General features: G+C 43.3%; 1 protein-coding gene across 1 annotated transcript; it reads left to right on the top strand.

The window, feature by feature from the left end:
* Positions 1 to 964: 964 nt before the first annotated feature.
* syt4 (synaptotagmin IV) lies at positions 965 to 11,166 on the top strand. The gene is made up of 5 exons (XM_071544964.1): positions 965 to 998; positions 4,396 to 5,018; positions 5,273 to 5,596; positions 10,196 to 10,316; positions 10,847 to 11,166. The coding sequence occupies exons 1-5, from the start codon at positions 965 to 967 to the stop codon at positions 11,164 to 11,166; spliced, it is 1,422 nt and encodes a 473-aa protein (XP_071401065.1).
* Positions 11,167 to 11,388: the final 222 nt, after the last annotated feature.

Here is an 11,388-nt window from a genome sequence, read left to right as displayed (position 1 = left end):
GTAATAAATTGCATACACTTGGTACATGTTGGTACAAGTGTAATATGTTATACTGTGTCACTTTGGATGATGAAATGTTAACTTCTACTTCGAGATCTAGATCTTTTAGTTCTGTTCTACATTTAAAGTTATTTTTTAAGCCAAATTTTAAATTTACATGTAGACTACTTTAAGTCATCGCCTACATTAAAATTTTAAATGTAAAATCAGCGTTATATTTGAGGGTGGGATTATACCAACCTATTAGCCTATTTACTATGGACTTGTATTAGAGGGAGGGGTCATAGTATACTAACCAATCAACATAAATACTATGGACTGTGTAAGGACTATGTAAGGATACTATGTAAGGATGACCAGCACACACAAACACACACACACACACACACACACACACACACAGACTGAGAGAGAGAGAGAGAGAGAGAGAGAGAGAGAGAGAGAGAGAGAGAGAGAGAAGAGAGTGTTTCCTCTCTCCCTTAACGGTCAATCGGGGAAATTGACAGCTCTGTTGTGCTGCTTCACCGGGGGCCCTGATATCACAGCCAGCCTCCGTCACTACTGCGTCAGCACCGATGAACTCAGCGTTACCGGTAGGGAGGGGGAGGAGGAGGGAGTGGGTGAACACACACACACAGAGAGAGAGAGAGAGAGAGAGAGAGAGAGCGAGAGAGGAAACGGGGTGTTGCCGCCTCCGAGACACACTCACGCATCGCAGAGTAACGGCAGCAGGGCGAGAACAGAGCATCCTTCTCCTCCCTCCATCCTCCTCTCTGGGAAAACAAGGGCTGCTTTTTGAATTATTGAAGCCGTACACAAACCTGTACATTATTAAACATAATCAAAGCCGACATATTGCGGAGATACCTCGACATCACGAGACCGAGTTGCCGTCGTTAAGAGAGGAGAGGAGAGACATCAGTGTGAGACTGAGAAGAGCATTTCAACACCTTGGACAGCGACTATGGCTCCAATGGTGGCGGACGGGGCGCAGCTCGGTAAGTCAAAACACCGCCGGTTAATGTGTTTAAACCAATGTGTGGGTGTGGGAGGTTGTTGGTGGTTGACTTGTTGGCTTGTTACTCCCCTTAAGTAACGCGTTACTCATTGCTCGTTTCTCCTCCCAAAAGTATTCTCGTTACTTTACGCATTATCCCTGGTAGCAGTAACGCTAATTCGTTGTTTTGGTTTTCCGTTACAACCTCCAAAACTATCGGTTGCCTCCCGCCTTGCCTTCAATAATAAGGACGATACAGTTTCATCACCTGTGAATGGTCAGGGAACTAAATAGCGTTGATATCCAGTGTGTTCATTTTACTGGATAAAATCAAAATATTTGGGAATACTTCCACCTGCTAAACTTCAATTTCGCATCTAAACTAGCTTAGTAGGGCGACGGCTGAAAACTAACGACTTCTTTTTTTTTTTTTTTTTTTTAGATGGGTAGCTAGCTAAATTACTACAGAACTTGAAATAGTAATTCGTTACACTAGTCGTTACTGGGGAAAGCAATAGTACTTTGTTACCTGTTCTTAAATAGTATTAGTGGCTCCTAGCCCACACCGGTAAAGGCTGGGAAGCACCTGTTTCTTTTCTTTCTTTCTTTTCTCTTCGTTCAGCAGCTCAGCTCCCTCACCGCCCTCCCGTCGCCACAGCCATCTGCCTGTTGTTGTTGCCACGTAGAAAACCAATCCACCCAGGATGCTAGACTGAAATATTAATGGAAAGGGGAAAGGAAAATAAATATGTACAAGCGCTGGGAAATAAAACTGTAATTATTTTTACCATCTCTCCATTGCGCTCCCACGAATATAATTATATGAAAGGCACTCCCTTAAAAACTACAGTAATCCTATCATAGGCCCAAGTTTTAGAGGGATGCTATACAGTTATCACAGCAAAACTATATCCTTAAAGGAAATGCATAGGAATAATACAGTGATATCACAGCAAAACTATATCCTTAAAGGAAATGCATAGGAATAATACAGTGATACCACTGGAGGTAAAAATACCATTAAGTGTGATTAGGTCACTATAAACACTAATGTGGAACACAGACAAATCATAAGTGCCTATAGGAATATAGAAAAATGAAAATTATTTTTTGTTTTGGTCCAGACATGGCACTACACTACAGTCTCTCAGGCAACAATGCTATTATGTGAGATTTTTTTTTTTTTCTCTGTAGCAGTGCTGACCATCTGTAGTCTATGTGAATTGGTTTTCACTGGAAGAAACAGATTTGGTAGGCAGGAACATTGTCACTTTGTCACATGAGTGATGTCCTGCTGTGTGCAAGTATTCTCTCTCTTTCTCTCTCTCTCTCTCTCTCTCTCTCTCTCTCTCTCTCTCTCTCTGTATGGGTGTGAACCTGCATGCTTTTCCACTGGGCGATCCTCTTAACTGCAGGAAATTGTCTGTGTTTCCTCCAGTGAAATAGACCTATTATCTCTGGCTGCTTGAGCAGGCTGCCTGATTGGTGTGGAGTCACAGTGGACCATCCCTTATAAACTATAGCAATCCTATAATAAATACATCTCAGAAAGGCATGAAGCAAATATTACAGCAATAAGGCCCATTGGTATATTTCAGAGATACCTATAGGAGATAAAAAAAATACCATTAGGCTAAGTAGAATAAGGTCACTTAACTCACTAGACACGCATTTTTTCCTTGTAGGAATATTATAGGAATATCATAAAGAGGATAAAGGATAAATGGGTGTTGGAAAGTGAGTGATATGAGAAAGGTAGAAAGAGATCAGCATCTCAGCACAAATAAATGAATATAGCCTACTCCCTTATTTATTTATTTTCTTTTTTTACAAGGGATTGTAAGGAAAACGTGACTAAATAAATTGCTCACCATCTCCCTTGTTGAGTTTGAACAAATCCCTAGGAGGAATATATTTCAGCATAATGTGAGCAGATCACAATTTGCTAGGCTGTTACTCTGTCATCATGATATCTAAGACCTTTTCAAATTTGTATTTCACTGGGGAATGATAAGTTAAAGTTGTAGTTTACAACACTTCCACTGAAATTATTTCCAGTGCAGAGTATTAACATAGTGAGACACTAAAACTTTCCATTGAAAACAATACTAAAGAAATTCTGTGGGGCCACCCTACCTGCACAGTGGTAAGGGATACAATGTTGTGCACAAACACTGAATACCGGACAAAATTGTACAGTATAATCTATAATAATGTGTTTGGCTATTCTGTATAAGCCTGTCTTGGTTTTTGTTTTGACCAGGATGATGATGTTTCCTTGTCATCATCTGGCTGAAGTCATGGCATAACAGATGATCAAAGATTGGAAAAAAAAAAGTCTCTGACCTGTTTAGATATGTAGGTCTGCATATCATTGGCCTGACAGTGATGATTATCGTAATGATTGTTGTGATACTTGACAAGTTGTCCTGTTTTCTGTTTGATGGCACTTCAAAGAAAAACAGGGATTAGAATAAACGCTATTCTTCCTGGGCTTTGTTACTATATTAAGCACATGGAATACTTTGCTTTTGAGTTCAACTATTTTTATACAGCTGCCATGAAGAAATCAACCAAGCATCACTCGTAAACAGGATTCATGCAATTTCTCCCAAACGGTTGCACTTCACCAATAATAGCGATTCAATTTTAGAATGATTCAAAACACAGCAGCCGTTTGCCATGTTTAGAATATGAACACGATTCTGATGCTAATTCATGGGGGTTGAACAGATTGTGTTGTTTTCGTCTCTCTGTGAGTCAGACTGCAGCCTGCGTCAGTCAGACCATCACACAGGCAGAACGGATTCAGTTGACTCGGCATGACCATAAAACCTCTTGAGGTTGGTCGTTGGTTGTGAATGGGGAACAATAGTTTTTTGTGTGATTGTTCTACTATTGATTGTTCTACAATGTTGTGTACAAGCTAGTTTGTTGAGGTGTATAACCAGAAGTGCATTAATATTGCATTAGTAAGGTGGGGTTTTCAAAATACGGTGCAGCAGGCATGTACAAAGTAGGACTTTTGTGATGGTTACAGTGTCAGTTTAAGTTTGGAGGTGGTTCAACATTTGGAGCCCAGCATGGGAGAAGCTGAAGCCAAATTGGCCAAAACACCCCATGGGACATTTAGTGATAGCAAAGTAAAGTGAAGAGGAGTAGCTTGCCAGGAGCTTGTCTGATATACTGTAGAGCAGAGCTGGCACAGCACACACACACACACACACACACACACACAGACAGATACACACGTGCAGAGATATACGCAGGCTACAGAGGAGTGGTTACAGAGTAAATAAACAGTGAGATGTGCAGGTGGATTATTTATTCTCTTTTTTTCTCTCCTCTCCCTCTCTCTCCTTCTCTGTCTCTGTCTCTCTCTCTCTCCTCCTCCGTAGTGGAGGTGCCAGTGAGCGTTGCCGTGGTGAGTGTGTTTGGCTTGGTGTTCAGTGTATCAGCCTTTGCCTGGATCTGCTGTCAGCGTAAAAACACCAAATCCCAGAAGACACCTCCCTACAAGTTTGTGCACATGCTCAAAGGGGTCGACATCTATCCTGAGAGCCTCAGCGGCAAGAAGAAGTTCGGCGCAGCTGGCGCTCCAACTAACGACACCAGTAAAACTGACGTTAACGGAAACTGCCACACCACTTCGATGGTGACCCCTACCGGCACCGCTAAGCTGGCTTCAAGTCCAAACGGCTCCAGACAGGCTCTGCATCTGGACCTGGAGAAACGGGATCTGAATGGCAACTTCACCACCAAACCCTCCCACCACCACCTACAGCAGCAGAAGGTCCGGAGCTCCCCGGACCTGGAGCTGCCCTCTCCCCACGCGGGGTTCACCCAACCTGGGGTGATAGACCGCCGTGACCTCCCCTCTCCCTCCAGCACCCTCTCCAGCCAGGCGCCCACACCGGCCGTGGACAAACCCCAGGGAGAGGAGAGGGAGGGCGGGCTGGGGACTCTCCACTTCTCCCTGGAGTACCAGCCAGAGAGGAAGGCCTTCGTTGTCCATATCAAGGTACTGTGTGTGTATAAGTGTGTGTTTAGATGTGTGTGTGTGTGTGTGTGTGTGCATAAGTGTGTGTTTAGATGTGTGTGTGTGTCTGCTCATCTTTGAAAGATTTCTTTCTTATTTTATGCTCTCCATGTTATTTATTCTTGTGTCTCCGTTTGTTTAGTCTTTCCCTTTTTGCTTTTGATATAACATATGAAGTGCAATTCAGTTTGTGTCATGAATACAATTTTGATTGATTGATTGATTGATCCATCCAGGAAGCCCATGGCCTGACCCCGACTGATGAGCAGTCGCTGACCTCTGACCCCTACATCAAGCTGACCCTGCTGCCAGAGAAGAAGCACCGGGTGAAGACCAGAGTGCTGAGGAAGACTCTGGACCCCGCCTTCGACGAGACCTTCAGCTTCTACGGGATCCCGCTGGTCAGAGTGTCGGAGCTGGCACTCCACTTCATGGTGCTGAGCTTTGATAGGTTCTCCCGCGACGAGGTCATCGGGGAGACCCTCGTCCCATTGGCCGGGATCGACCTGTCGGAGGGGCGTGTCCTGATGAGCCGGGAGATCATCAAGAGGAATGTCAAGGTAAGAGCCGGAACAAACCAAAGTTCAAACCCCTTTAGGCTTGGTATTTGTTATCTTCAGGTAGTTTTTAACTACCATCAGTTATCAGTTTCCTTATTGGAATTTGCATTATGATTAGATTCATGACACAAATTGAAACCAATTTCACAACGAGCAAACTCTAAATTGATTTCCGGAGATCTTTACCTTTGATAACGGTTTAACAACTCCATTAACACTCCAACAAAATGTATATGTACCAGCAAATCGGTTAAAATTCCAATATTGTTCCATTACTGCCTCATCGTTACCTTCATTATAACAACAATGCTTGCATCATTAGTCCCTAACAGAATCTACTCTGGCATTGTCAAAGCAATACAGGGCAATTTAGAGAAATATAGAAAAATATAAGAATTTGCATAATTTTACCAAAGTGCAGTTCCAGTGTTATAATATTAATCACAACACATTCATGCTGAGGGTCATTTATCACTTAAAATATAATGGTATTTAAATAACAGAGCTTGCCACTCATCTACATGCAAATGTGACATTAACATATTGCTTGACACCAATGACCAGGCAGAAATTTTCTATAATACTTTTAAGTCCCCATCAATGGTAAACCCTGCATCTTGGATGTAGCTTGTCCATTTTTAACTCTAATCATTCAAGCTATTGCTGTTTGCATCATATATTATTTTGCATTCAGTGTATCAGGAACACTTTTAAAAGCATGGGAATATTCTTTAATCACACTTGCATCAGTGGCTAGTTAAAGACGTGAAGCTACAAATGAATTGAACATTCAGACATTCAGTCATTGTATTTATGTATTTTGCAATTGCAATCTGGGAATTCACTTTTATTGTATCCATGTCCAGTTAGCTTGCAAAGTATTTTACATTAGTACTTTGCAAGCCAACTGGGATGTCAGAGAGTGGGCGTATTCCTCTGCGGAGACAGAGAGATGAGATCTGTTGCATCAGTATAGATCTGTAAGCTGATATGCTGCTCAAATGGACTGCTGTGAAGTTAGATACATAAAAGCCTTAGGCCTATAGCTTCACTGTTTTTTCTTTTTATTTGTTTCAGCATGTTCGCTTCTGTTTATTATTTGTACCAAGAAAGTTTCAACCAAACACTAGTTTCAAAAATTCTGTTTGTCAATCTGAGGTTGAATTTTCAATTGCTGAAGAGTGGACTCTTTTGAGATACAAGGTTTTCATCCCATAGCAGTGATTGGAAATATGGTAGAGAGCGATATATTCATATTAATTTATACATTTGTTTATACATGCATTTACTGGTACATTTCCAGTGTGTTTAATGCATTTAATCGGCAAAATGTGAGATCATATAGAAGAGTTTCCTCCCAAAGTACCTGCTAATTAGTAAGCAAAGGTCTCAGACTTGCTAATAATCTCAATTATAATCAGTTGTGTGTTTAATTTTCAAGCCAGCAATCATTTTGTCATTTGAAGGTCTTCATATCCAGACTGCTCTTGTACATCTCCGGTCTGAAACAGCTTCACTACATTACAGAGTAGAGCTGGGACGGCTGATGAGAAAGAGAATATCACGTGTCCATTTGTACATTCCCAGTAGTGTATTGAATAGAGGGAGTGATATCTACACCGCTCCATTATAGATCTGTGGGCTGATACTCTATAGACTTTCTGCTGAAGACGGGTTGTGCTTGGCTGCTCCGAAGGCTGCAAATGCGTATCGTTTCCAGTACATTTCCAATAGGCATGGGACTATCTATGGAGGAATGTCAGATAATATCAACACCAATTATAGATTTGGGCTGCTTTACTACTCCATAGAACTGAGCTAAAAGATGAGCTGCGGCAACTGTAAGAGAATATACCCATGTGTATATTTACATTTCCAGTAAATGTATTGGATTGGACATGGTTTGTGGCACCAGGGATTGCAACATTGCATCCTGTGTAATAGTACATTTAAAATGGAATAAGAGATGATATATGAGTTGGGCTAAAAGGTTGGGCATTTCCAGGTGGAATGTGAGACGATATCGCTGCAATTATAGATCTGCGGGCTGATGTGGTTCTCTGTAACGTTCGGCTAAAATGGACGGACTGTGCCTACCTGGTGTGAGAGGATACTTTTGTGCATTTCCAGGTGGAATGTGATATTATCTGTAACATCATTAAAGATCTCTGAGCTGGTATTGTTCTCCAGAGTAGTGCTGGGAAATCTGACTCTGAGATTCTGAGAAACCGGAAGGTCGGTTACTTCCTGTTTTTCTTACACTATAGCTTCTGCTGGCTCTCCCCACGCGAAGACTAATAGTATTTTTTCATTTCCATTTCTCATTTGGCGAAACAAATGTTCAAGTAACCCCTGCTGCAGGGAGGTGTCTGTACTGTCTGAACTTCTATTTGTGGAATCAATCGCACATTAGTTTTACAGTTTGTGATATTTCTCTGGGATGGGCTATTTCTGGATGCTTCTGTATCATTTGATCGTCGACAGGGGAAAAGAGAAGAGGGCTCGGCCTCTCTCAGTTATTTGTTGTGTATTGGCTTCAATTGCAAGAGAATATATTGGCGCTGGTTCTGCTGCATCAGAGGGAGAATGACTATTTGCCAAGGGCAATAAATGAGCAGGAATTTGTCTTGGTGCCACTGGTGCAAAGACATCAACAACTTTAATAGAGTACACACTGACACACAGAGGGGCAACAGAGCCTCACATGGAGTGCAGAGGGACAGTGCAAGACATACAATAGACAGGCACTCTATATATATACAGTCAACATTCAGTGTATGTGTGTATAACATGGAGTAGTGCTTGTTTTAAAAAGATGGTGTTGTTTTTGCTGCTTTTGAGATATATGAGATGTCGGCTCTCTTTTGTCTGCATGAGTTACAGCCTTTTGCAGACAGGGTGGTGGCTCTCTTTGTCTACGTGGCATGGATTTTGTTTGACTGCTTTGTGTGTGTGTGTGTGTGTGTGTGTGTGTGTGTGTGAGAGAGGGGCCAGCAGTTCAAGGAATGATCGATACAGCATGTCATAAACAGCGCATCGCCCCTTTTTCTGTTCTCAGACAATCCACCTAGGAGGCATTTATACTGAACCACAGGAACAGAAAATAGTCCTTTGTAAGTGTGCGTTTGTGTGTGTGTGTGTGTGTGTGTGTGTGTGTGTGTGTGTGTGTGTGTGTATGTGTGCACCCAAACAAAAATTCATTCTCAACCTAAAGAATAATAGCAATGAATTGTATCTCTATTGCCAAGTGAGGACTGGTGCTTCTTCTGCCAGCACCTGGAATATTGTTTGTGTTATATCACGATAATAATATAGTCGTTACAGTACAGCTGCATCAGCATTGTCATTATTTCTGAACTATGCAATTTAACTACTGCAGAAGCCCTTGATAATTCATAATTAACATTTTTTTATAAGCAGGAATCCAGTTTTGAGTATTTCATTAACAAAAGTCTTTTCTTCTAAAGCCTTTCATCTTTCTCCAAATATTGTACTAAAACAACAGCGACTAACTGATAGAATAGAATAGAATAGAATAGAATAAATTCCATTCTAATTCTATTTTTCATATCGGTGGACTTCTATTTACTCATCCTCTCCCTCTCATCTGTCCATCCTCCATTATCCGCAGTGTAAATATCAGTTCATCATCGTAATCTCCCTAATCTCCATGAAGGTCCTCAGAGGAATGAGATGAGAACATACTGTACCACCTGGCAGCTCACACACACACACACACACACACACATACACACATATACAAATGTGCTTATTGCCATAGTAACCAGCCCCAGGAGGTGTGAGATCCTGTTCAGTGTGATCGCAGCAGCCAAGGTGTCAACCCTCGAGTGTGAGTGTGTGTGTGTGCTGGATGTAGCACAGTGGGGTGCTTCTCACTGGCATATTTATGATATGATGTGAATTGAGTCCATAACCAGTTGATGATTATTTTGTTGCCATGACACCAATGACAGCACTGCCACCAATTATAACCAATTCAATTTTTCACTGCAGTTTTGCTGTACAAAGTGTACAAATATAAGCGTACAAAATATTAGGATGATCTGTAAGTTTCAGTGAAGAGAATCCAGGTAAAAGCTGTGATCTTTTATTAAAATGCCTATTATAAACCTATTAAATCTTCTTTAATCATGAAGAGGAGATGTAGATGAACAGGAGGTGAAAGCTTAAAGGTTTTTAAGCCTTAGGGCAACTGAGACATGAGCTCAACAATATATTAGGAAAGTGGTCTTCATATTTTATACACTATGTGTACTTTGAGGGACAAGAAATTGTCAAAAATTCAAAATAAACATAATTTGGCTCTCTTTAGCCAGCTCCCTAAGATGCTTTTGGGTATCTCACTGGATGAAAACGTCTCAAAATCTCTTCTCCTCCTTTCTCCTCTGTTCTTTTCCCCGCTGCCATCACTCTTCCCCCACTTTGTATCACTCTCTTTCTCACCTCCGCTCCCTCTCCCACCACCTCTCGCCTCCTCTCCTCCTCCTTTTCCTTCTCTGTGCCCTCATCCGTCCCTTTACATTTACCCACCCTCCCCCCTCCCTCCATCTCTCTCTCCATCTCTCTGTCCGTCCCCAGAAGTCATCGGGTCGCGGCGAGCTGCTGCTGTCGCTGTGCTACCAGTCCACCACCAACACCCTGACCGTGGTCGTCCTCAAGGCCCGCCACCTGCCCAAGACCGACAACAACGGACCTACAGGTACGCACGCTCAGAGTTCCAGCAGTTCCCTTCGAAACACAATCCACGAGATCATTGCTTACATGCCTGAGGGCACGCACGGACCATACACACACACACACACACACACACACACAAATGCACGTGCACATACACATGCACGCTTGCTTCACATAACAACAAATAGATGAGACCAAATTGATTTTTGTGCTTCCTGTCGCGCAGCCCAGACTACTTATGATGCTGTGATAGTGGCCATAATGACACGGCCACCGCACTAAAGTAATCTGATCTGGATGTGATAGAGAGCACTTTCGTGACAAGCACACCCACACACACACACACACACACACACAAGCAAAGTGTTTACACAGCCAGCCCCTCCGTCCTCGTCACTACCATCCATCATTTCCGCTTTATTGATCGCCATATCGATCTGGCCCAGGAATAATATGCCACTCTCAGACTGCTTCAGGGATGGATACTTACCATGCCTTCTTTTCTCCTTCCTTCCTTCCCTCCTTCCTTCCGTTCTTCTCCTCCTCGTCTAGACCCGTACGTCAAGGTGAACCTGTACCAGGGGAAGAAGCGCGTGTGCAAGAAGAAGACCCACGTGAAGAAGTGCGTCCCCAACCCGGTGTTCAACGAGCTGTTCGTCTTCGACCTGCCCTCCGACGAGGGCCTGCGGGACACCAGCGTGGAGCTGCTGCTGCTGGACTCAGAGAGGGGCGACTCGCGCTGCTCCAACCCAGTCCTGGGGCGCCTGGTCCTGGGCACGGCGGCGGCAGGCACCCCCGGCGAGCACTGGAGGGAGATCTGCGACCACCCGCGCCGCCAGATCGCCAAGTGGCACGCCATGTCGGAGGATTAGGACGGGCGGATTCTGACGTCCAATTGCGACGGGGATGTTTTCGAGGAATGGGCGGGATTTAGCGTCCAGCTAGCCTGGTGGCCCGTTGGACTTTCAGTGAGGGGCGGGTGGGGAACAAGGGGAAGGGAGTGCTTGGGACTTTGGTGTTTGGTTGGTGGGTGGGGTGGGGTGGGGGTGGGTGGGGTCATTTGAATTGATGTCATCATTCAATCAGTCAATCAA

Source organism: Centroberyx affinis, unplaced genomic scaffold, assembly GCF_046629955.1.
Source record: "Centroberyx affinis isolate AG114_WGS23_722 - 3 ecotype Tasmania unplaced genomic scaffold, CSIRO-AGI_Caff_v1 ptg004741l_1, whole genome shotgun sequence".
Lineage (NCBI taxonomy): Eukaryota > Metazoa > Chordata > Actinopteri > Beryciformes > Berycidae > Centroberyx > Centroberyx affinis.
Note: the sequence above shows the minus strand (reverse complement) of the source record. Positions and strands in the feature narration are given on the sequence as shown.